The following is a 27,703-nucleotide window of genomic DNA, read 5'->3' as shown; positions in this document are numbered from 1 at the left end:
ATGCCTTAAGCCTGCTTCAAGAAGGCGCATGGTTTTGACCCAGCAGCGTCGGAAAAGTGACTCCGTGAAATCTTATAGATTTCAGTGCGTCACTTTTGCGAGTCTTATTCCAAGGGAACGCCCACCCTGCATACATTAAACATGACGCAGGTGTAATGTAGCGCAGGGCTTTACAGCGTGACGCATGTCCATAGGTGCGACACAATATAAATAGAGCGCAAAGTGGCGCCAGGTTTAAGCCGCCGTTGCAAGTGACGCAACGTCAGCGTAAAAGGGGCAGAAATCCGTAATAAATCTGCCCCCATGATTTAATAAAAGTTATGGGGATTGAAAACGAGCGTTTAGTAGCAGAGGGTGCTGGATTATGTCCCTTGCCTGAAGGAGCTTACCATTTGTGTGCCCATCTTGCTCTTGTGCACACACAATTACAGCAATGTTATTTACTCCTGACACAAATAGGAATAAAGTACTGTCAAAAACTGAACCCCCACTGATAACAAAATAAGCATGATTGTCAATGTCCAAAAACAAGCTCAAACCCAACCATATATCACCCAGGCGCGCAACACCCATTGGACTAAAAGGGCTTCAGCCCCCCCCCCCCCCCCCCCGTCGTGTGTGGCACCTTCCCGGGCCAAAAAGCAGCCGCACCCGAGCACTTCACAGGTCTTTAAAAGACCATTTGCATGTTAATGAGGCCTCGCCGTTGTTTCTCCCCGTCTAAGAGCCCCTGCAGCTCCAATCTGCCTATTGCTTACAGGTCAGCCCCCCCCCCCCCCCGAAATTTTTGCTCATCCCCCCCCTAAATTTGGCTCTAGTTGCGCCTCTGATATCACCTGCATGACACTGGATAGATGCAGGTGCGAAAAAACACAACTCACAATAAACCAAAAGAAAAGCCACAACTCACAATAAGACCAAAGTCACTTAGATTCATCGCAATTCAGACTCACAATAAGGCCAAAGTCACTTAGATTCCTTTCAATTCAGAAGAAAGCCACAACTTACAATAAGACCAAAGTCGCCTCACAATAAGGCCAAAGTCACTTAGATTCCTCGCAATTCAGAAGAAAGCCACAACTTACAATAAGACCAAAGTCACTTAGATTCATCGCAATTCAGACTCACAATAAGGCCAAAGTCACTTAGATTCCTCGCAATTCAGAAGAAAGCCACAACTTACAATAAGACCAAAGTCGCCTCACAATAAGGCCAAAGTCACTTAGATTCCTCGCAATTCAGAAGAAAGCCACAACTTACAATAAGACCAAAGTCACTTAGATTCATCGCAATTCAGACTCACAATAAGGCCAAAGTGACTTAGATTCCTCGAAATTCAGAAAAAGAATTAAAAAAGAAATATAACTCACCTTTCAATTGAAGTACAATATAAATGTAATTCTTTTTACCGAGTGACAGTGTCGACGAACGAGAAGTTTTGAGTTTTGACCGAGAAGTTTCGAGAGCGGTGGGAGGGTAGCGCGGAGCGCGAAAGATATCCAATTGGTTGTGGTAGCTGTCACGGAGGATTTATGTCGCGCGTGTGCGTTTAAATCTGCGCAGGGCAATGCTTCTGCGCATGCGCGTAGACTTGTGCGCTGGGGAGCAGATTATTATAAGCTTAAAGTTTTGTGGCTGCATACGCGCCTGCGCAAACAGATACGCATGCGCAAATGCTCAGGGGGAGCGCATAGCCGAGGGGAGCAATCCATTATGGAACACCGGCCATCATGGGCCCTGCTTTGCCCTCTGACCCCTGGCTCACGTCCAGCACGCACACTGCTTGCCTCAGGCTCTTCTCCCTTCCAATAGGCTCAGTATTGATTTTGATATTCCTTTCCTTTATGTGTAATTTTAATTCAAGCCTTAAACCAGGTGTTTCCAGACAAGACAACCCGACGCGCCACCCCAACATGTGTACATAATTACAACACATGGTTGTGTTTTAAGGGCAAAGCCTGTTTGACTGGGGTGTGAAGGTGCTTTACCTAGAGGTATGAAAGGCCTGTGTTCGTCTCACAGACTCCCCACGTCCACCTACGCAGTTGCAGCTCGGTAAGCGGGCCGCTCCTTTGTTGATTCACATTCATGTTTTTACAGGCCCCTGATGATAAACTGTTCCTCCTCAAGGGAGATATGACTTCCAAGCGAATGAAAATGCAGCTTTTGAGTGATAAGCCCCTCTTACCTTTGTGTCGGTGTATGGCAGGGTTCTCCAGAGTCAGTCTTGGAGGGCCGATCCATGCCCGATTTTTAACATATCCCCATTTAGATAAATGTAGTTGCCTTAAAAATCTGGCATGGATCCAACCCTCCAGGGCCGACTTTGGAGAACCCAGGTGTAGGGATTTGAGTTTAAGGTAGGGATACGTGTGGTCTGAATACCTCATTTTCACACAGCATACTCCTAAAAGTGATAAAACAATATAAACTTTTGCTAGATATAGTCATTCCCTGGGGACAGTTCACTCCATGTTTTTTCAACATTAATAGCCATAAAACAGAAAGCACTCACCGCTATCTGGTTTCTGTGAACTGCTGCTACTCGTGCCTGGCGAGGGATCTCTACCTCTGCTCACCGATTGTGTCCTGAGCTGCTGTGCCTGAGCTGACGCTGTCTCTGTTTGTTGCTCCGTGGCGCGCCTCCCCTTGACTCGCTGGTGTGAGCGTGAGCTGCAATCCGCACGCTCTGCCTGTCGCTCCCAGCTGGAGTCAGAAGGGTTGAGGCTGGGCGAAAAACTACAGCGCGCCTAACCTGGGGGACTGCGAGGACCAGAATTCCAAGCTGGGATCAGCTGGTTCCTCTTCCCCCAGGCGACACGCCCACGGACACGCCCACTGACGAGGCAGGACAAGTATTCGTGACACCCGCTTCGCGGGCGCCACTCACCGCTATCTGGTTTCTGTGAACTGCTGCTACTCGTGCCTGGCGAGGGATCTCTACCTCTGCTCACCGATTGTGTCCTGAGCTGCTGTGCCTGAGCTGACGCTGTCTCTGTTTGTTGCTCCGTGGCGCGTCTCCCCTTGACTCGCTGGTGTGAGCGTGAGCTGCAATCCGCACGCTCTGCCTGTCGCTCCCAGCTGGAGTCAGAAGGGTTGAGGCTGGGCGAAAAACTACAGCGCGCCTAACCTGGGGGACTGCGAGGACCAGAATTCCAAGCTGGGATCAGCTGGTTCCTCTTCCCCCAGGCGACACGCCCACGGACACGCCCACTGACGAGGCAGGACAAGTATTCGTGACACCCGCTTCGCGGGCGCCACTCACCGCTATCTGGTTTCTGTGAACTGCTGCTACTCGTGCCTGGCGAGGGATCTCTACCTCTGCTCACCGATTGTGTCCTGAGCTGCTGTGCCTGAGCTGACGCTGTCTCTGTTTGTTGCTCCGTGGCGCGCCTCCCCTTGACTCGCTGGTGTGAGCGTGAGCTGCAATCCGCACGCTCTGCCTGTCGCTCCCAGCTGGAGTCAGAAGGGTTGAGGCTGGGCGAAAAACTACAGCGTGCCTAACCTGGGGGACTGCGAGGACCAGAATTCCAAGCTGGGATCAGCTGGTTCCTCTTCCCCCAGGCGACACGCCCACGGACACGCCCACTGACGAAACGTAGAAAAACCAATTAGCCTTCCGCGACGCGGGACGCGCGCGGGACCAAGCGCGGAACGAAGACCGGACAAAGAGCGGGCCGTCTGAGGCCGTCCGGGGACGACCGAGGACGGGACGGGCCACCCCACTAACGTTCAGCACACGAGGTCACTACTCAACCAAATTCTGAAACCGACGTGAAAAAAACCCCTATTTCTTACTGATCAACTGAGATTGTGAGATAAAGATAAAGTTATTACAAATACACAAAACCTGCTGCGACTACTATAAGCTATAAAGTAGATTTCCGGTCCCAAGTATGAGGGCTCTAAAAAAACTACGCTCACGGACAATCTACATGAGGCGTATGGGGACAGACGCAGCTGTAAGAAAATCTGTTGACAAATCACTAAAACCTGGTCAAATATCAAGTACTCCAGCTATAAGACAATACTTCTCTACCCTCTCCTAGAAAAAGTATCTTTCTCCATATTCAACTGATGATCAAAATAAGCTGGATCCTTCAATAAATAAGGTTGAACATGATTCGTTACATTTCTCAGATCAGAAACCCAATAAACAAGGCAAATAACAACTGAAAGTAATTTGGCAAATTTCTCTCTCTCGGAAGAATGTCAAAAATCATTCCCAGATACGTCTCAAATAACATCTATAACACCTATAAAAAACCAGGACAACGACTTATTCTTCGATGTATCTGTAAATCATAACACGAAGACCGAAGAAGAAAAAACAGAAATATTGCTAAGTCAAAAACATCCACTAACCAGTTCACCAGAAAAATCGCCTAACCTTTATTCTAATCTGGCCAACCTATCAGACCCTAATTTTATAAATCCAAATTTTGAAAATACTGCCTCTCCCCTGTCAAAAGCACTTTTTTCATTGCAAGAAATTTTGGAATCAGTACTAACTCATCTTGGTCAAATTTTAGCTAACTCGGACAATACTTTAGACGTACAAATAGGAATACTTAAATTCCTGGTTGAAGAAAAAAAGAAAAAAGATCTAACTAAAGTCTCACCAAAACAACCCGGAGCAGTCGAATCACAACAAATAGATGATTTTCATAAAAATGGAAGTGCGACCCCAAAACAACAGGAAGCAAGCACGCAAACGAACGACGTACTAATAATTAAGACTAAAACTAAGGGACTAAGAAATAAGGAAAAACCTCTTATCACATATTCACTTAAAAAACTGTTCAAAGAAGAATCGGAAACCATCACCGAAAACAAAACTAAACATTATCCTATCTTTTCGAATAAAGTATCCGATAATAATCGTGATCAGATTATCGGGGAAAATAAAGCAGAGTTTTCGGGAGTTACTGCCGAACAGGATTTCAGCCAAGGAGGACAGTCTGAAAAAAGTAACACTAGGGAAAAAGTAAGGGGGAAGAAGAAGAGAAAACCCTTGAGGAGAATACAGAGGAAAAAAGGGAATAAGCTTAAATTCCAAAAATTCACTCCCGTAAACTTGGTGAACTCTCCAGAAACTCAAAAAATACCATCAGAAAAACCCTTAAACCCAAAAGCAGACGAATTTTGTCCTCCGATAGAAAACAGATCAACAACGCAAAATATCATGGATATAAAAGAACTACATGATAATAAATCTCAATCATGGGAAGTAATTCCATCTAAACACATAACTATCGAAGAGCTATTTCCCTCAGATAAGGAGCCGTTTAATCGTGGTAGAATAATCAATCTCTTACAAGAAATACCATCCCTGAACTCTCTGACAAGTAAAGAAATCGACCTAGTACTCTTTCCAATAAAAGAAAATAACAAACTAGTACAGGTATCCTTTTATTCCCCAGTTTTGCCTGGAATAATAATCAGAGAGAAGGAAATTCTTCACAAAAATGGCTATGATGTAATCTCGGTGGAAGATCTTAAAATCAACAACCTAAACAAAGGTACATTAGGACAAACTAATAGAAGAAAAGAAAACAATAGTTTTAATTGGGGAGATTCAGCATCAAATATTATGAGGAAAGATTCACTCAAAATACAAGTAATACAAGGTGAGAGGTCAGTATGGTCCCGGAATTCAAGCTCTAGTAACACTGAGAACTCAATAAAATCGTGGGCATGGTTATCAGAAACCTTAAACAGCAAAAAAACCGTGAATTCACAACAACACCAAGTTTAGCAAAGGTCTGACGTTATTGTCCTGGAACTTGGCAGGGAAAACTGATTTAAAAATGAAACATGCAATCAAAAACTCCCCTGATATCATTGCCCTCCAGGAAACATGGTTAATTAATACCTTTACTCAAAAAGGATACTATGTATATGAAACGTTGGCAAAAAGATCTAGAAGGGGACACGCCAAGGGTGGTCTGGCAATATTATTAAAAGAAGATCACTCTTGGTCACAGGAAATAATCGATACAAACATAGACAATCTACAATGTTTAAAAGTATCCCTTAGAACTCAAGCGTCAGCCAAACTTGAAAAAATATTACTTTTCAATATCTACGCACCTCCCAGTAATAATAATGATTTGCTGTTTGACCGCCTAATGGAGATTATCACCCATATCATTGAAGATCAATCTCACTTGCCATATCTTATAATGGGGGATTTGAACGCTAAAATTTCAAACTGTGAGATAAAGAAATGGGCTCGTCTTTTCAAAGAGGAATCTTTGGAAACATCACTCCCTGAATTCCCAAAAGGATCTAAATCAGATAAGAGAGGACGCGCACTATTATCTTTTCTCTCCAGCATTAATGGGACTATATTAAACGGTAACATCAACGGTGACATACCAGCAACATACACACGGCAAGGAAATGGATCTCCCTCTACCCTGGATTATTTTATATGCGGGATCGAAGAAAAAGAACAAATGATTCAACTTTCAATAATATTCAATGAAGAAAGTGATCATGCTCTTCTAAACCTTTCAACCCATTGGATTGCACAGTCCTCTTCTTATAACCAGCCAATATTTCTTACAACAAAAACGGAAGTAAACATAACAAGGCGTCGCATTTATTGGGGGACAGAAAATCTGGACTATCTGAGGCTATTAATTTCCGAAACCAATATATTGACTAACATATATTCAGATGACCCTATAAAGAATTTCGAACAATTAACGAATAATCTCAAACAAGCTCTGCAAAGTAAGTTAGAATACAACAGATCAGTAAAAAGTAAATGGAGAAATAAGAATAAAAACTGGAACCAACCAGTCGTAAAACAACTCAATAGGCTGATACGCGCCCAGTATCTGAACTTCTCGTCAGCAAACAAAAAGGAAATCAATAGATTAAAGAATCAAATACGACGAGAAAAAACTAAACAGAAAAAACTGAAACAGGACTTCAATTGGACTGAAATCCAACAAGCAGCTAAACAAAACAACCAGCGCAAATATTGGACACTGATTGCAATAATGACGGGATCCAAAAAAAAGCTGGAGGCAACTCCTGTTTCAGAAGAAAACTGGGATATTTACCTTCGTGAGCTATATAAACAGAATAAGTCTATTAAAAATGAAGAGGCGGGAGAACAAATTGTGGAAACTAAAGATACTAAGATCAATAAAACGTCGGCAGTGTCAGTCTCTACGAATATCAGGAAGGCAAGGAGCACGGGTGCATCTGGCCCCGATCAGATACCTATCAAGGTCTACCAAACTGAACATAAAGAGTGGGGACTGGTGCTCTCGCCGCTATTTAACTATATATTCGACAGTGGTCAAATGCCAAACTCCTGGAAAGGAAGTATTATAATCCCGATTTACAAAAAAGGAAAAAGAAACATACCGGGAAACTATAGGCAAATTGCCCTCATGGATGCTGCCGGGAAGATTTTTGCAGCAGAAATCCTGGATAGGCTGAAAAATTGGGCCTTCTCATTGGGTCTAATCCCTAAGTTTCAGTCCGGATTTCGCTCAAACCACTCAGTCACTGACAATGTAGCAATCTTCCAAACCATTTTAGACAAGTACGCAACAGGGAAAAAACAAACTATTTACGCAGCGTTCATCGATTACTCGACAGCTTTCGATCGAGTGGACAGACCGACCCTGTGGTCAAAGTTAAGAAGAATGGGCATTCCGGAGCAGCTATTACATTTGATAGTGAACCTACACAGTGACACCTGGTGCCGTGTCCAAATGGGGAGTGACAAGGGCCTATCGAAGATAATACGAACATCAAATGGCCTGAAACAAGGGTGCCTCTTGGCTCCAATTTTATTCTCACTGTATTTAAGTGACCTACCTTCCCAACTGCAGCAAGGGATATGCACTCCTCCTAAGATAGCCACTGAATATATTCATTCCCTGCTGTACGCAGACGATATAGTCATGTTTGACCTAACACCTTTCGGACTACAAAATCTTTTAGATATTTTATACAAGTATTCTATAAAAAAAATGTTAACCCCAAATACAAACAAAACCAAAGTGGTTGCTTTTTCAAACCAGAAGAAAAGGGTAAGGTACGAATGGAAGTTGGGAGGTGAGAAGCTAGAACAAGTAAAGGAGTATACATATCTGGGCAGAATTTTCTCACAAAACATGAGTAACATCAACCAAATCAATCACCTGAAAAGGAAAAGTGACCTACATGCTGGGGCTTTGTCCCGCTTATACTCGGCCCCTGGACAAAGGCATTTCTCTGCACTAATTCAAGTCTATCGAGCCAAAATCACACCGGTCCTGTCTTACGCCTCGGAATATATTCCTTTTAAACAATGGACCTATATGGACTCAGTAGAAGGTAAAATATTGAAAAAACTACTGAAGATTTCTACATCTACCCCAGTACAGGCATTGAGACTGGAATGTACCATCACGAGTGCATATGCTGCAGCCATAGCTAGTATTATAAGGTGGGCCTATAACCTTCTTCATTCAAAAGAAGGCACTCTAAGAAGTTTACTAAAAATAGACACATTCGAGACCAGCTCTACCCATATTACCTTTTTAAAAAATATGCGAGAGGCCCTACAGCTTGCAAAAGTTAGTGTGGAAATTTTGTCTATGTGGTCACCAGCCCAACTCAAACTTTTTCTAAAAAACTTCACTCCCAAACTGAGCTACGAGATTGACCGCTTACATTGTAATAGACTATCGTCATATAAGATCTATGCAGCCTCCCAGGAATACAAACAATGCCAGCCTTATTTAGAGTATACACTTCAACACGGTGCAAGGCGTGCAATTATGATGTTGCGCCTGGGAACACTTCCTGTACAAACCTTTACTTCCTCCTGGAGGCCTGACAGTTCTGCCTTTTGTACCCTCGGTCAAGGGGGCAACCAGAATTTGGAACACTTACTTTTTATATGTCCAAATGCAGAAATTGTAAACGCAAGGTTAACATGTCTTAAGCCCATCTATCGGTCCTGTAGGATCGTTAACTCAAAAGACTTTTTATCATTATGCAAAAGCCCTCCTAATGAATTCGTCTGTTACAGAATTTTTAAGTTTTTGAAAATCTCATTGAAAATGTATTAAATGGAAAGTATAATGTATATTTTATTTTGTGGTCCTCGAAAGAGTACCGTAACAAAAATAAAAACTTTTGACTTTTGACTTTGTCAGTCACCTACATTCATATAGGAATAGAGCACCTGAGACCAACCCCGGACACTACCATGCTTCAAAAAAATATGCCAATTAAGCATCCCAGTGACAAAGTCTAGAGGCAAAGGCCAGAATGTCAACATTGCCATCACACCAACCTTAATTTGACTCATGCAACACACAGGCAAATCATCCGTAAACCCTCTGGTCACCCAAGTGTTGCACCAGAAATAAACAAGTCTCTCCCATGTATCATACAAGCTTGTGAAGGAAATGTATTTTGGCATGAAGGCATGGGAAGCGTAAACAGTTCAGACGACTGGCTTACAGGGACTTGACTAGATTCAGCCTCTTGCCTTTGCCCCAACCAGACTAGAGGGCAAGTCTTGCACAGAGGTCTTCTCACCACCCCTCCAAACTTCAGGAAACTGGGGCAAAAGTGCAAAAAGCGAGCAAGGACCAAGTTCATACTGGCGGCAGCCTAGGCCTTCACATGCATTATGCACACACTTTGCAGTATCTACAGCAGTGTGATGCATCTTAAAGATAGAGCAAGGCTGTTCAAACAGCCATATTGCTGTCCTTTTCATAATGCTGTTATTTACATCAAGCAATATTGGAGATTTAGGGAGTTTTTCGTGGCATTTAGTAATAGCATTGAAGACAAGCAGGTTTTGGACATATAGTTGCATGCAAAAATGGAGTTAATAAATGTTCTCATATTAGGTGCGAGTCGTTCAATGAATCATACAGTATTTTTCAAAAAATTGCAATACTTAAAGGTTTCCTAGGCAGTTATATATTTAAAATGCTGGACTGCAAGTGGTGTTGTGCCAGAATATCACCGTCAGAATATGGCCCAACATTAATATTTTGTCCTAAATAGCAGTTTCTTAACTACTGTAGCATTGGAATAAATAATAGAATATGTACACCCACTGGGACAATATTTGCTACAAACAATATTTAGGACACACTGTTTATGTCAAGTGGTATTTTCTACACAATATACTGCAACATACTAATCTTCCTGAGTAATTGTTGTATTTAACCAATCTATTATTACTAATCTGTTTGCATGGAGCATGGTTTTTGCCTTCCTAACCTTTTTCTGCTTACTAATCCATTCCCATGAAGCTGTTGAGGAAGGGAAGCTGTTGCAAGTAAGCGCATTGGACGAGTGGGGAGACTTTTTGAATATTGTGTTGCGTATGTGAGTCATTGTGAGTTCGTATGATTCTCTGAATAGTGATGCTTGGAAGTTTTCCCTGGGCTACAGTCCAACATTTAATAAATCATTAAAAAGAAAAGCAGCAGGGAGAAGTTATTACACAAGTATTATTAGTTCATTAGACACCTCCATCTGTTGCTTCGAAAGAGATAAGGATATTTACCAACTGCCTCCTAACTGAAGCAATAGGTCTGTGGATACTGAAGAAATGGTTCTAGATGATTTTTGGACCTGACCCCCTCTGCAGGGCCACCCCCAAACCTTTTGCCTTTTACCCTCCACGTTTTGATGAATTTGTTTTTATTGTCTTTAGGACTCTGTGCTCCTGCCACTGCTAACCAGTGTCAAAGTGCTTATTCTCGCTCCCCTAAACATGTTTTGATTGGCATATACCTACTTGGTATATTTATTTTTCTTATAAGACCCTTGTAGAGTAGTATAACATATACCCAGTGCCTGTAAATCTAATTTTACCAGTGGGCCTGCAGCACTTATTGTGCCACCCACTTAAGTATTCCTCTAAAACATGTCCAAGGCCTGCCACTGCAGCCTGAATACAGTGCCCCACTGCCATGTCGACCTAACATTTAAACACCCTTGCCAAGCCTTAATCTCCCCCTTTTTAGGTCTCGCTGGCGTTGCAGCGCGAAGCGCTGCCGCCAACGAGACTTATTGTTGCCGTGTTTGCTCCCAAGGGAGACAGACCGGGGCACGCGCAGCGATCGGGGTCTGTGGACGCGCTTCTGAGAAGCGCAGACGCACACGCCCCCAAGCGCGCGTGCGCGCCACGCTCCGCCGGGCTTGTCTTGTTTGGTCAGCACTGCGCTCGGTTCGTGTTTCACAACTGATTAAGATTTCAGCCCCACGGCAAGAGCACCGTACAGGAACCTACTCCCCCGATGTCCCGGAAGGCATTTTATGATAAGGGCGGTCAGTTCCCACTGTGCTGCGTTCCCCACGAATGCATGCCTGGAATTGTCGAGTTTTGGACTGCTTTCGCATCCCGCTGTAGCCCTTCCCTGTTGTGCTTGCCCATGTGTGCCCTGTCTTTTGCTGCTGGACTCTTCTGAAAACGAGAAAAAGTAAATAAAAAAATGTGACGCAAAAGGGTTGGGGAGGGGTGGGAAAGCTGACGGGGATTTACACGGGGAGCATCAATTGAGGGGTAGGTAGTAAATAAATAGTGAATGCCGGTGAACAATGGCCGCCATCAGAAGGGCATCAGGGGCAAGGGGAGAAGTGTGTTCCTCTCCTGAGGGCAGAACCTGCTTATATGTTGCTTTCGATTTACTGTCGCACATACACTGTTCCACAGTTTGTGTGATCCACCGTGTAACAAGTTAGCCCTAGGCACCCACAGCTCTGCCTCAGCGCCTTGCATTGTCCAGAGGATAGATAGCATGTGTGCCGTACTGACAGTTACTTTATATCGTGTGTCCTCTTCCTTTTCTCCTACAGATTCCTTCATTCGTTCCCCCTCCGTTGTTCATCCTTCTCTCCTTTTGACTCTCTGCACCCTTTTCCTTATTCCATTCCTGGACAGCACTTCAAGGCATCACTGTGCAAACATATGAAATCACATCATTTAACAGTTCATGCAGCACAAGTGAAGAGTATCTGCCTGCAAACTACAGTGTCAGGTACCTGTTGCTTACCTGCTGCTTACCTGCTTCACCCTGGCATCTCACAGCATGGCCACGTCTGAAAGATTGGCTGATGATTGGAATGCTTCAATTCTACTCTGGCTGCTCATAAAGACAAGACACATTTCTTGCCATCTTGCCTGTTCTACTTAAATACAAGAAATGCCATCTTAAACCTATTGGTGTGATTGTGGAGTTAAGTGACATGTTATCTTATGTGAAGATTCCTCAATTATGTGATTAGCCTTCAATGTTGCAAACTACGGTATATTTACAGAGCACTGAGACACATAAGAGCAAAATAATTTACTCTCAAGCTCGTTGGGCATGGCGATAGACACTTTTTAATTATACACATATCTTTGCTGATTCTATTTACTGCATAGTTTGAGGTTTACGAGTATGTAGTTATATTTGGTGGCAATCAGTTTGTCTTTTTATTGACTGTAATAGAAATTTACGCTTGTTTTATCTATTCACCACTTGACTTTATCATTGTATATCCAAAATTAAACCTTAAAATCTGAAGCTGAATCTCAGAGTTGAGTGAGAGGAACATTTGGCCTTTGAGCCTTTAGTCAACACATCATATTCAGGGGCATATTTACAACAAAATGTCAGAGTGTGGAGCTCCATTAAATTTAGCAGTGCTGTGCTCCGACATTTCCAAAAGGCAGTGATGCTCCGTATTTACAACAATACAATGCACCCCTGGGTTTTCCTTAGCAATGGAGCTAAAATTAGCTGCCTAGTGCCCACACAGGCACCATTTCACCACAGACTTTATAAATGAGAAGTTGCTCACTTGCAGTGTTATAGGGGAAGATGCAGTTTCTCCTTTCCAGGCCCTAACAAACATCACCCTTAACATGACACCCTTAAACTGGACACCCGGTTGAACATGTATACTTTCAAATCACTGGTGCCCGAATTGAGGCCATGTGCTGTCTGCTTTTTAGGTCTCGCCTAGGCAGAGCATACGCTGTCTCGACGAGAGATGCTGTTTACACTAAATGATGTTGGTAACCGCCTCTTTTTCTTGCACACTTTCGATTCATTTTTTGGTGTGTCACTCAAACCGTCCGAGTTCCGTTCAAGTTGTTGTTGGTGCAAGCTGTCAGAAAGTCCCTCCTTTTGGACATTGTACACGCCTACAGTTATTGGCCCCTTTACGTGTACTCCTTCGTGGTCTGAAGAGATATGTTTGCATTGTTGGACTTTTTTTTAGGTTTTCTTTCGCCGCCCATGGCAAAGCATTTTCGTCTTTTTTTACATTCACGTTATCATGTGTTTACAAAAGCCGCATGTTGGGAATGGGTTTTTTATTTTCGGAGCGAACGACTTTAAGCTTTTCTTTCTACGCCCATGCCAAAACATTTTTCGTCTTTTTAAACATTCACGTTATCATGTGCTTACAAAAGCCTGCATATTCGAAATGGGTTTCTTTATTTTCGGAGTGAAGGGCTTTACAATGTACGTCTTTAACATTATTTAATGCCAACAGAGCGCGGTCTTTGTACATTTTTGTTTGTTTTTATGTTGCCATTAACACATAACTGCGCTGCACGCTAAGCTTTATATTAATAACAGCGCACATACTTTTTGTAGTACAAGTTAGTACTTTGCTTTGTTTACTTTCCTATTATTCCAGCGGACATAATACAACTGAGCGCACTGTCTGATGCTTGTGGATGTCTGATGCCTGATGCCTGATGCTTGTGGATGTCTGATTCCTGATGTCTGATGCTTGTGAATGTCTGATGCCTAATGCTTGTGGATATCTGATGTCTGATGCTTGTGGATGTCTGATGCATGATGCCTGATGTCTGATGCCTGATGCTTGTGGATGCCTGATGCTTGTGGATGTCTGATGCTTGATTCTTGTGGATGTCTGATGCCTGATGTTTGATGCCTGATGTCTGATGCTTGTGGATGTCTGATGCTTGGGATGTCTGATGCCTGTTACTTGTGGATGTCTGATGCCTGAGGTTGGATGTCTGATGCCTGATGCTTGTGGATGTCTGCTGCCTGATGTCTGATGCTTGTAATTGTAATTGTAATTGTAATGGTATTTGTAGAGCGCGATTGCTGCCCATGGGCGTCCAAGCGCTAAGCTGACCAGAAGTGACGGAGGAGGTGCTATGGTACAGTGGGTTTGTCAAACAGCCATGTTTTTAAGTTTTTGCGGAATGATAGAAGATTTGAGTTGGACCGGAGTGGGAGGGGAAGGTCGTTCCAGAGCCTGGCGGTATTCAGCGAGAACATTCTTCCCCCTGCTCTGGCTCGCTTTACTCTGGGAATGACGGCAAGGAAGGCCTCCTTTGATCGTAGGTTCCGGTTGGGATGGTAGGGGTTAACAAGATTTCTGTTGATCGCTGGGCTTGTGTTCCAGAAAGTGCGGTGCGCCAGGCACAGTGCTTTGAAGGCTATCCTCTGCCTCACTGGCAGCCAGTGGAGAATTTTTAGGGCAGGTTTAGCAGACTGAGTGCGCGGGATTTCTAGCAAGGAACGAGCTGCACAGTTCTGGACAACCTGCAGTTTTCGAAGTGTAAACTCAGGTGCCCCCATGTATAGGGCATTGTTCGAGTCAAGGCGAGACTGGATTAGCCCTTGGACCGCAACCTTTTTGGCTTCTAGTGGCAGCAGTGGAAGAACCTTCCTCAAGGTTCTTAGAAGGCCAAAGCATGTGGCAGATAGTTTTGTGGATGTCTGATGCCTGATGCTTGTGGATGCCTGATGTCTGAGGATGTCTGATACCTGATGTCTAACGCCTGATGCTTGTGGATGTCTGATGCCTGATGTCTGATATCTGATGCTTGTGGATGTCTGATACCTGATGTCTGATGCTTGTGGATGCCTGATGTCTGAAGCTTGTGGATGTCTGATGCCTGAGGATGTCTGATGCCTGATGTCTGATGCTTGTGGATGTCTGATGCCTGATGCTTGTGGATGTCTGATGTCTGATGCTTGGGATGTCTGATGCTTGTGGATGTCTGATGCCTGATGTTTGATGCCTGATGTCTGATGCGTGTGGATGTCTGCTGCCTGATGTCTGATGCATGTGGATGTCTGATGCCTGATGCTTGTGGATGCCTGATGTCTGAGGATGCCTGATGCTTGTGGATGTCTGATGCCTGATGCTTGTGGATGTCTGATGCCTGATGTTTGATGCCTGATGCGTGAAGATGTCTGATGCTTGTGGATGTCTGCTGCCTGATGTCTGATGCATGTGGATGTCTGATGCCTGATGCTTGTGGATGCCTGATGTCTGAGGATGTCTAATACCTGATGCCTGATGCTTGTGGATGTATGATGCCTGATGTCTGATGCTTGTGGATGTCTGATGCCTGATGTCTGATGCTTGTGGATGTCTGATGCCTGATGTCTGATGCTATTGGATGTCTGCTGCCTGATGTCTGATGCTTGTGGATGTCTGATGCCTGATGCTTGTGGATGCCTGATGTCTGATGATTGTGGATGTCTGATGCCTGATGCTTGTAGATGTCTGATGCCTGATGCTTGTGGATGTCTGATGTCTGATGCTTGTGGATGTCTGATACCTGATGTCTGATGCTTGTGGATGTCTGATACATGATGTCAGATGTCTGATGCATGATGTCTGATGCCTGTCTGATGTCTGATGCTTGTGGATGCCTGATGTCTGATGCCTGATGTCTGATGCTTGATGCTTGTAGATGTCTGATGCCTGATGCTTGTGGATGTCTGATGCTTGTGGATGTCTGATGCCTGATGTCTGATGCTTGTGGATGTCTGATACATGATGTCCGATGCATGATGTCTGATGCCTGATGTCGGATTCTTGTGGATGTCTATTGCCTGATGCTTGTGGATGCCTGATGTCTGATGCCTATTGCCTGATGTCTGATGCTTGTGGATGTCTGGTGCTTGTGGATGTCTGATGCCGGATGTCTGATGCCGGATGTCTGATGCCTGATGTCTGATACCTGATGTCTGATTCCTGATGTCTGATGCTTTTAGATGTCTGATGCCTGATGTTTGTGGATGCCTGATGCCTGATATCTGATGCTTGTGGATGTCTGATGCCTATTGTCTGATGTTTGTGGATCTCTGATGCCGGATGACTGATGCTTGTGGATGTCTGATGCCTGATGTCTCATGACTGATGTCTGATGCCTGATGCTTGTGGATGTCTGATGCCTGATTCTTGTGGGTGTCTTATGCCTCATGTCTGATGCTTGTGGATCTCTGAAACCTGATGCTTGTGAATAAATTAAAGGCATTATCATTTGCAATACCATTTACAATACCAATAGCTCCAAAACTCGCAGCTGCGAGACCTATTGCATTGCAAATGCTTGTTTTCGGTGTATCTGTATGTATATGTTTGTATGTGGAATGGTGACAAAAGCTACTGTAGACCACACCTAATTTTTTTTTTAAGTTACCATTTTAAAACGGCCATTGGCATGTGGAACAGTACAGTAAAACTGCTAAAATGGCTGCCAGTCTAAGGTGAGTCTGTGGTACAGACTACACTGCCCAAGAGATTCATAATAGGGGCTACTGAGCAGCCAGAAAGACTGTATAGAGGCACGGGGAGGTGAGCAAGCTAGTGTAAGTGGGGACAATTGCCACTGAATAATTCATTGGATATTAAAATAGGGAACTTCTTCTCCAAGAAGACCTGCGCATTTCTAGAGAGGAGGAGGATGCAAAGCAAAGTCTACCAAAGGTTCCAAGTGGATGATGATTTAGAACTAGAAAGGCATTGGCAGAACATACAGAAAATAAGCAGGTCGGCCTTTCTCTAGCACCTTTGCCCTCCTCACTGAAAGACACACTTGTATCTCTTGCTCTGTTATCTGCTCAGATCACATCATTTCGACTGTGCATTGTGAGCTTATAATGAAAGAATGAGGAACCTTCAATGAACACACATGCGCGTGAGCTGAAGCCTAACCTCCACGAAGACCATCATTCGCTTCATGTATATCTGGGTTGTGGAACTCCACTTGGTAAAACAAAGTCTGACTTGTATATTGAGGCAGAAATCCACGTATTCAGACTACAGTGAGAACACATCTCAATTAGGCAACAGACAACTGGTAGGTAACAAAAACATCTAATAATGAAACGCAGATTGACAGAAAAAAAGGCTAATGTAGTCTTAACACTTTATCAAGCATGCCCCATCACATGAGACCATTTCATGTTGTGTTTCTTTCAATTTCTCCCTGTTTCACAGGCTGGTGCCATTACAGATGCAGTATTTACTGTAGACAAGCATGTGCGTTATCACTAGCTTCCGGCCGGTGGGATATTTTCGTGCAGGTACTGCAATGCCAAATCTGTCCACTTGGTCTCCTGCTCCTTGACGGACTCAGTCGTGCCATCACTGTCCTGCTCTGGCTCTGGCAGTTCATTCACCGGAATGGCAACATCCTCGTAGGGAAGTTTATCCTCCCGCCAAGCGTCATCGATAAGGTCCACAATCCTCCCATCTCGCAGCACCTCACTGTCCATAGTGCCAAGAAGAGATCAGGAGCTGTGCTTAAAACAACAGAGCAAACTGTCAGAACATGGGCACTTACATACACGTAATCAATAACTCAAAATAATGTTGACAAATCAGCAATTACAACAAGCATTGGCATAGCCAATAGGTCTCGCCTTTGGGACCTTATAAGTGTTTAGCCATGCAACAGTTGCATAACTAAATACTTATAGGGTCCCAAAAGCGAGACCTATTGGCTATGCCAAGCGGCCATGCGGCCGCAAAAGTGAAAGTACTCGCGGTAAAGCGTGGCGCACGCGCCCGCGCACATGCACTGTAGCTCTATGCTGGCCTGGTAGCACTTTTTGGAGCCCTCTCAATAAGTCTCACCAGACCAGCGCATGCGCTGGGTCAGGCGAGACCTAAAAGGTGGTAGGAAATCAGAGTGTAGAAATAACAAGTACAAGGGATGTCCATTTTGGGACCACGTGGATAGTAAATCTGCACTCATAGAAGCAATAGTCCTAACAAGCACAGATTCATGATTTTCGTCTATTCTCAAAACTCTGCCATTGTACAGCTGGAAAGCTGCACAAATTTGTGCATTACGGGCAAACTCCTTAGTGAATCGCAATACTTTTAGTGGCTGTTGCGTCCACGAGTGTGGAAAGGCAGTCCGATCAGCAAACAAACATTTTTTTGTCTTTTCACTTTTGTTTTTCTATGCAGAAAAAACATTTTTCCCATGGAGAAACCTTTTGCCCTGCGTCACCACAACATTTGGAAGCGTTCCCTTTACCTTCCCACCCAGTACATAAAATCAATTCAAATAAAACAGTAGATTTGTTGTAAGTAATAACTCTACTTGATATTGGTGTCAGGCTAATAGAGAGTTAAAAAGCCTTGAGATTCCTAATCCTGTAATGACTAAAAACTGGTTTCAATCAACAAGATAAGAGAGGCAGTATTATCAAATCTAAAAAGTATGTTACTGAATCTGAAACATTTGTCAGAGCAAAGAGACCATGTTAATGGCAGACACTGCCCTTTACTGATACCAGATACCGTACTATAGGTGTTTTGTTTTAGGGATATTTTAGGTAAGAGCTACACTTTCTTCAGGACACATCCTACCTAGGGTGGACAAACACCTGCATTCCACAAGAATGTTTATGCTATATAGATGACTGCGTCAAATATGCCTTTAATTCACGTTATTATATTACCCAAAAAATGCATATATTTGGACTTTGCAGTTTTATTATATATTCTTTTTTATGGCGACGGATGTTGTAATTTCAGTTCTTGGTGGAAAAGTTTCTGGCTTTGAAAATCTGGTCAACCTAGCCCGCTCCTTAAAAACTGTGCTTCACTTGTCCTTATGTTTTCATGTGGTGTGCTCTTTTTGGGTAAAACTAGCATTGATGTGATGCTGGCAATTTCCATCTCTCTCACCAAGAACCTTACATGGCCTAATGTGAATTTAATTTTACCTGAATGTTCTCACATTAAACATAATGTCTGACTGTGTGCTGTTACTTTATATAGTTCCCTGTTTTCCATTTTCATAGATTTTTTTGGATAAATATAGGCGGATATACGTTTAATTTCCTTTCTGTATTTATTTTGAAATATGGATAAAAACTGAAATTGGGTTGTGTTTTTGAGTGATTCTAAATGCTTTCAGTCATGTTTGTCAGGCCAATAGCTGTGAGGATTTACATGTAAGGGGGGGGTTAAAAAAAGAAAGGAATTCTAGTAATGAGGCCGTAACAGCAGTAAATATGCACAAGATTGATATTAACATTTGCATTTTTTCCATATAAGTGCATTGATTTATCATCTGTTGGTGTTCATAACATTGAATCATGTCCGGCATTCAACCATGAGTGCCCATTTATTGCTTAAATAAATGCGGAACTTACCTAGTTTCAGCTTCATTTGTTCACAAAACCCAAAATAAATATAGATGAAAACAAATAAAATTAGAAAGAATAAATATGGATAAATACAGACGGATATGCCCAAAAAATAAATAAAACAAAACTAGGATCCCTATTTAGAAGCCTCTCTATACTGTATCTTACTTTCAGGTCTTGCCTACGGTCAGCGTTTAGCTGCCTCTGGGCGAAAGCCTCTATTAGAGCGTGCCAATAGTTACAGTGGCTTAGAGGCCACCACTCCTGACCATTGGTTGGCTTTATTGTTAGTCTTGTTTGCTTTCTTGATATTTAATGGCTCGCCTTCCTCTTCTTGTGTCTGTCCCTCTCCTGGAGCATAGCTTCTTTTATCCATTTGATTGGTTGATTTGTATCCTTCTACTGCTCACATTAAGGGCCCAACTTTTTTCCTTTTTCATTCAGCACTCCATGAGTGTGCATGTGTTTTCTTGCTCTCTTCCACAAGTGATGCTTCCCAGCCCTCGGCTTGGTCCTTCTGCCCGTCCCAGCATGACTGTAAAATCCCAGCATTATTTTCCACAGGGTATTACTACAGAGCAGACTTTAAGAGTTATCTCCTGTATTCCACATACTGGCTCGAAATTCCAGTCTTGGCACACAAAAGCTTTAATGGCGCTGTGGAGGGGTGGCTGCTGAACTCATTCAGCTGGTGTTTTAGGCAGAAGAGGTAACTAGCATGACTGTAAAGGAAATGTCTCTTCTCCTGTAGGCCCATAAATCTGCTCCCTGAGCTACTGCAACACTGCTGGAGCTCGTTTCAATTGTGAGTCATGTGGAAAGTAATGAGGCCTTGGTAAGTGTTTTCCTTTCAACTTCCTTATTATTTTTAAATTCTTTTCAGAGTTGCTGAGGATAGGTATTTGAAACATAAACTATACTATGTATAAAGACAAACAACTGAATTCAGTGTACAGTTTTGAGATACCTTAAAATATGTGTTTGCCTTTACTCCAGTATTGTTTCATCTTTCACTTTTTTTAATCAATTCTTTACAAACAAGCATTGGCACAGCCAGTATCTTGGAACTCTCATAACGGTGAGGCCTACTGGCTTTGCCAATGCTTGTTATGTGAAGCGCTCCGACACCCTAGTATGGATTGCGTAGTGTTACATAAAAATAACCAAATAAATAAATGGTGCTGAAGTTAAGACCTCCGGGCAAGTTATGACTCTTTACTTTGTCACCAGAAATAGGGTTCCCGGTTTTATGGTATTTATGTTAACATTTCTGTCTGTATTTATCCATATTTCTTTTCTTGAAATCTTATTGGTATGTATTCATATTTATTTTGTGTTTTGAGTATAAATGGAGTCATAAAATGGTATATTTCCACAGTTATTTAACTCTTGGACGTGCACTCATAGGTGGATGCCTGTCATGCTTTAGCACATTAGGAAGCTACATATAAGACAAGCATTGGCTTAGCCAATAGGTCTCGCCTTTGGGACCGTATAAGAGTTTTGCCATGCAGCACACTTTTATTTATTCTTTTTTTTTTTTTTTTACAAATCAAGCACCTTTATGAAAACACTTTAGATGTAGAGAAAACAAAAGACAAGCAAATGCCGGGTTAGGCACTACGTTTTTCACTGTGCTTGTGCAAGGGACAGATTGTGAAATGCACCTAAAAGAGACTACTCCTAGTTGAATTATCGACTGGGATTTTCTACGGGCTTAGACCACAGTGATGAACAAACGCCGCTGCCACTACAGGCCACAGACATAAAGGTTATCATGCAGCGTTGGAGAGACATTACTATTATTAACTTGGCTCCATTGTTATTGTAGCTATGTTATATATTACCCATGGAGAGACATTCCACACTTACCAATCTTTTTTAGGTCTTGCCTACGCAGCGCACATGCGCTGCGTAGGAAAAAGACCTTTAGCCATCGATTCCCTTTTTCAGGCAAAAACGTGCACGCGTTTCATTGCTTTGAATGGCAACGCGTGCACGTTTGGCGATTCCCTTGCGGGAGCGAGTGGCGCCATATGGTAGCAATTATTGCGCTCACTCTCGCAAGGGAAACGCTGCTCGTCCCTGTTTTCGGCCACGCTCCCCCCACTTGTGAGCGTGAGGCGCGCGCTTGTTTTCTACTGACTTTGGTTTTTAAGCCAACCTTCCCTGCAGGAATCAAGTACAAATTGCATGTCTGGAATGCTCAGGCCCTGCAGAGTTGATTCCACCCAGCGGCGCAGAGTTAGAGCAAACATGCATTCAGGGGCCTTCCCGGCCTGTGCCAGCTGGCAGCGAGTTGAGAGAAGTTACACATGGGGCAGGCCCCTCCTCGGTGTCAACTAATTCAGATGGAGCACAATTTCACACGGCTGTGCCCTTTGTTTGCCAACTATCTGAGTAAACCATTATCTTGCTGTGATTGGTTGCTGCCAGTTTTTAACTCCGTTATCCCAGAGAGCGCTATAGCTGGATTTCCATAAAAAGCACTGCCCATTCATTGCCCATGGCAATGTCCATCGGGGCCATGTTGCACTCCATCCGTAGGGCATTAGCCACCCTTTCGATCCACAATGAAGGTTAACTGGAAATGCGCTTTAATCTATTTGCGGGCAACCTGCAGGAACCTGCTTGGGCAACTGTGGGGCCACTCACCCTTCCATCCTTGTTGACAAGAGTACTAAGTATGTGGGTATTCATGAATCAATGTTTACCACAAAAGAGCTGCTCCTAGTGTGATAACCCAAACGAGTTACAAGAACGTCGTGAGTGTGGGCATCTCACAAAAAGTTACGGACTGGTCTCACACACCACCTGGTGTCATGCTTCATCATTGACCAGTCCTCGCCCTCTAAAACCTTCGTTTGATAGAGGGCGGGCATACACCTGGAGACAGGGATGCACTTCTAAACTAAGGAGTGGGGGCCCGTGAAATGGAAAGTGAAGTTAAAAATCATTATAGTTACCAGAAAGTAAGTTTTAATGTGGCCAATAACTATATGATACTAAAAACAAAGGATGGTGAGTGGGGTGTTTAGTGTCCCCTAACCGTCTCGTGAATGGTCGACATGTTTCTGCCAAAGCGGCCCAGTTGGGTCCATGGCATTCATCAGGACCTAATAAATAAAAAGGGGGTTCCGTTCTTACCAATCGTTGGTAAGATGTTACCACTGTGTGGGTGTGGCGTAGGCCACACTTCACTTTCTAAATTGCTTCCAATGGTGAAGCCCTAATTTAATGGACAACTTGTCCCATGGGGGAAGGGGCAGAGGGAATCCACAGTTGTGTCACCTTGTCACACGTGATGGATTGTTCCGATTCCTATGTGTCTGCTCCCGGTCCTCCCGAAGCTACAACGATTGGTAAGAACGGAGCCCCCCTTTTTATTTATTAGGTCCTGATGAATGCCATGGACCCAACTGGGCCGCTTTGGCAGAAACATGTCGACCATTCACGAGACGGTTAGGGGACACTAAACACCCCACTCACCGTCCTTTGTTTTTAGTATCATATAGTTATTGGCCACATTAAAACTTACTTTCTGGTAACTATAATGATTTTTAACTTCACTTTCCATTTCACGGGCCCCCACTCCTTAGTTTAGAAGTGCATCCCTGTCTCCAGGTGTATGCCCGCCCTCTATCAAACGAAGGTTTTAGAGGGCGAGGACTGGTCAATGATGAAGCATGACACCAGGTGGTGTGTGAGACCAGTCCGTAACTTTTTGTGAGATGCCCACACTCACGACGTTCTTGTAACTCGTTTGGGTTATCACACTAGGAGCAGCTCTTTTGTGGTAAACATTTAATATTGGAGGCTGCTAGCTCCTAGAACCCCACGCCTCTTGTTCCCTCCTCCACAGATTTAGTGGAGTCCTTTTGTGATTATATTCATGAATCAATGCCTTGGCACTAGCGCCCCTTTCCTTTGTGGCTAGGTCTACACTAAAGCAGCGCCATACATATTAATACCCCAAAGTACTCCATCTTGTTCAGTTACTTATTTGGTACACAGATTTACGGAGTGGTGGAAGGAAGCCTGTAGACTGCGGTCATGTGAGGTGATTGAAGATAGCGGCTACGGTTCGTAAAAGGTGTGCATTGCCCTCACAACTAGGGAATGGTCCGAGACAGCTGGCAGGGAGCATGGCTGGCTGGATTTTGCTGGGTCAGAGATAGGATGGTTGGGGATGCTAGTCCAGCGGCGCAATGGCTGAAGATTGCACATAGTTGTTAATGAATCCGGGACTGGAAAGTCTGGGTATTGCTGGTCAGGCACTGGTGGGGTATGTACACATTGGCAGTGATGGGTAAGAATGTGGAGCGCTTTACTGTGTCAATCAATGATAATGTGACGGACAGTAAACAAAAAGGGGAAAAACATCCACTGGAGGGTGCACTTCAAAAAGCACAAGAATATCAAAGCACCGCACATATCCCTTGAAGGCGAAGGGAAGAGTGGCAGGTAACAAACGTTAACTTGAAACCCACATTTTTTGCTGCATCGATTCCCAGCAAATGGGAACAAGCATTGGCATAGCCAATAGGACTAGCCTTTGGGACCTTATAAGTGTTTAGCCATGCAACACTTGATGTTGTTGTGCTAGAGCAGAGTTTTCTGTTTGAAAATTAACTGAGTTTTGAAGCTCTGGCATGTCTATTTGTTATATTAATTTATTAATTATTAATTTATTAATTATTTGTCTTGTGTAAGTGTTTATATTAATCAATCCGTTTGTTTTAACCTGAGAGAATTACACGTGGGAACGCATATGTGTGCTATTTAATAATAACATGCACGTTTGTATGTTTCCATGTTTAAACGTTGCTGAGTGCTGTTTATTTTTAAAGCACGAAACGCTTTCGAATTAATGCTTTTCTATGTTGCTGAGGCTAGATAATTACGTACACATAAGGGTATTAGTGGGGTTAACACTGTTTAATCACTATGCTGTGGTAACGTTGTTTTTGTCTCTTTAATTAAGATGGTCTATTGTGGCCTATGGTGGCCTAAACAAAGATGGCCGATATGTTAAGCCTGGCCTCGAGTAGAAAACTGTGACGAGAGAGAGCCCTGCTGGAAATGGTCCTGACGTCAGCTGACCACAGTCCTTGCTTGCCTGGTAAAATTTTCCGTGAGGACAGCAGCAGTTTTTGGGTGATCTCCAAGTGAAATGAAATGTCCTTGGCAGCCTTGGGAAACAAAGGAGCTTTAAAGAAAGACTCTGAACCATGATCTCATTGCAGAGGAAATGTAGAATTTACAAGATACAGTTGTGTTTCTTGGTTCCTGTTCCGTTTTGTTTATTTTGTGATTTTTCCTGAGCGGAGATTTTCGAATGTAGCAATGTGACATCCTTTCCTTCTCGCTCTGCTCAGCGGTTCAGCGGATGTTATGTATCTTTTCTTTGTTCGATTTACTATAAGAATTGTTAGCCTAGAGAGGGTTTTTGCCACTTGCCATTTGCCTTTGCCGCGTACCGAATCTGCGTTGATGAGGATCGTTGCTGAGAGGACTGCGTCTTGAGAGACTTTACCGAGAGACTTGTCCTGACCCGTTCTGACATTTAGCTAGAATAGGTAACTATGAGAAAAATGATTTATTCTGATTTACTTTCTTTGACTAATTTTAGATAAAGCAATATACTTTTGAATACGGTGTTGGTTATTATTTCTTGTCAATTATTGAGTACTATGTTTGATTATTATGATATAGATTGTTTAGATTATGTTTCAGGGCAGTTACAATAACCAGGTCTTATCGACCTCGATATAGATGCAGGGTGTTTAGGAGTTTTCTTTCCACAGGTTCAGTGCTGGTAGAGTATTTGAGCGTATGTTAGTGAAATGGGCCCTAGTGTGTGATGAGAGTATGTGCGTGTAACTGTGAAATTACTCTATCCGTGGAAGTAAGGATAATATATTCACCCTGATCTCTATCAATTTCCTGGTAGCAGAGGATGGTTATTGATGATTGTCTTGATCTGATAAGATTGCTTGTACATTAGCTTATTGATTATTGATGTTGGTATATGTACTAATACTATATGTTGGAGTCGTCATGTTGAGTTATATGTAGTGCTTCTGGAATTTGGGAGCTAGTAGCAGTTCCGTAGTAGGGCAGAGGGAAGTATATGCTGCTCTCGGGAAAGACGGGATTGAAGGAAAACGTGTGACAATTGAAGTTGCGCGTCACATTGTCTGGGTTCGGAATTAGTGACATTGTCGTATGTTACTATTAGAATATATTTCTGGTATATAAGGAGGGCGTATGGTAGTGAAGGTTATCTGTGAAACTCTGGTCTTAAGTCCCAGGGATCCGTAAGGTTCACCGTTAAAGCTTATCGCGGGAGGAGTCGTATTCTCTGAGCTTGTTTGAGGAATTGGGCAGAGGTAAGCTGCTTAGTTGATGTATGTGATAATTCTGTAGTAGGACAGATTGTTCTCGGGAAGCAGGATTCTGTGTGTATGTATTATATTTTCTTGTATGAATGTGCGTGAATGCATATACATTTAATTGATTGTAAGACTCTTTGGATAAGTCCTGGAGGAAACAGTTAAGGGATGTATGAAAGATTGTGATTTTTGTGAAATAGATTTTCTTTACTATTCTGTGGTTAGCGAAGCAGACAATGGAGATGTTTTTATGTTGTAACTAATAGATTTTGTAGAAATTTTGACACGAAGTCTACTGAAAAGATTTTGTAAAGGAGGGGTAGACGAGTGACAGGAGACAGGCGACTGCAGCGACTGCTGACGTCAGAAAGACCGCGCTCTGATTGGATAGTGAATCAGAATAGGGTTCGCGCTGGGATTGGTGTGTTGGTGTGAGCCGCGCAAGGATTGGAAGAGCTATTCTAGTGACGTAGACGCTCCAGGATTGGTGCGTTAGTGTGAGTCGCGCTGTTATTGGTTGAAAATTCGTATTGTATATTTATAATACGGGAAAGAATAGAGAGTTTTGGTAAACGCTAAAATGTATTACCAAGAAGAGAAAAAGAAGAAAACATTCTTTGGAAAAATTAAAATGTGGTTTAACAAGGATAAAGATGTTAAGACGAGAGAGGGTGAGTTGTTACCTCCAGCGAAAACACCTGCATCCTTTATGGCTGCAAAATATGGGTATCATACCTGTATATGGTTAGAGAATTGGGTTAGGTATACTAAAGAAGATGGAGTTCTAGCCTTTCCAGAACATGGTTCATTTAATCTGGCTGTGTTAAGAAATTTACGGGAAAAGATGTTATGTCTAGACCCGAAACCAAGACCTACACAGTTTGAGGCTTTAGTGGAATGGGAAGAGGAAGTTCATGAGCGAGAAAAACAGAGATCTGGAGGATATTATAGGTACATGTTTGGGAGGAGACATGATCGTGAGACTCATCATGATCGAATGAAAAGATGGCGAGATGCTAGTATGTCAGAGGGATTATATCCGATGAGAACAGTTGAAGGGGGAGCAGAAAGGGTTCCTGAGTCAGAAATGAGAAGATACGGAGTTAATGAATATGAGGATGAGGTCTTGAATGACATGATTTACAAAAGACCACCTCCATATAGACCAGAACCAGAGGAGAGTACACCAGTTGTTTCTCCGATAAGAGATACAGTTTGTATTATTGAGACAGAAAATGTGACACCTGAATCAAGAGGTGGTAACTCTTTCAGGGAGAGAGAGAATCGAAGTGGTGACGAAAATGCCAGACAACTAGCCAGAACTACAACAGAGCTGACTGAGAAGATTAGGGAATTAACGAAGAATTTGGAAGCTGTTACGGTGCCTGTAACAATAGGTCCGGTTATGCCTGTGTTTGACAAACAGAGGACAGGTGAAAATGGTCTGGTGATTCCGTATGTTGGGAATAATTTGATAAGTTCAGTTGGTCCTTCAGGAGATTCAGGGAAAAGAGCAGAAAAAAGAGACCTGAGACAATCCAGACATGACATATGTAGTGAAATACTGGATGCTAGTGAAGCTAGTTGTTCAGGGATGCCAATTTTAGAACCGCAGAAAAGAGTGGTTCCAGTGAGAAAAACTACTGAGATAACAGCTGAAGATTTGAATGATTGGATGAAAGTTCTACAGAAAAAGGATAAAGATTCACAAGTAATTGATGTGGCTAGGTTACGTGTAGAATTAGAAGAGCTTGTTACAGGAACAGTTCCAACAGAAATTCTGAAGAGTCATCATGATGGTGAGCTAATGTTCATGTGCAAAAATATTACCTGGAGAGCGAGAAATACACATGACAGGTTAAGAGCAATAGCGAATGAGCAGGG

The 27,703-nt window shown here is 43.1% G+C and overlaps 2 protein-coding genes across 7 annotated transcripts in view; one reads left to right on the top strand and one right to left on the bottom strand.

The window, feature by feature from the left end:
* The window catches only part of LOC146789020 (large ribosomal subunit protein eL14-like), a 200,670-nt gene that overhangs the window by 135,763 nt on the left and 37,204 nt on the right, over nt 1–27,703 (top strand). The window lies entirely within an intron of this gene.
* The window catches only part of ANAPC13 (anaphase promoting complex subunit 13), a 35,938-nt gene continuing 25,352 nt past the window's right edge, over nt 17,118–27,703 (bottom strand). For 4 of the 6 annotated variants that reach the window (XR_014970012.1, XR_014970011.1, XM_085630624.1 and 1 more), the window contains one exon: nt 17,118–17,556. Coding sequence is in view for 4 of the 6 variants with exons in the window: in XM_085630624.1 (XP_085486750.1) it covers nt 17,310–17,534 (225 nt within the window). In the remaining 2 variants the exon portion in view is untranslated. Of the gene's footprint in view, nt 17,562–27,703 lie in introns of all 6 variants that reach the window. The other 2 variants (XM_085630623.1, XM_085630622.1) reach the window with 1 other exon arrangement.

Source organism: Triturus cristatus, chromosome 10, assembly GCF_964204655.1.
Source record: "Triturus cristatus chromosome 10, aTriCri1.1, whole genome shotgun sequence".
NCBI classification, from domain to species: Eukaryota; Metazoa; Chordata; class Amphibia; order Caudata; family Salamandridae; genus Triturus; species Triturus cristatus.
This window is presented reverse-complemented; position numbering and strand designations above follow the sequence as displayed.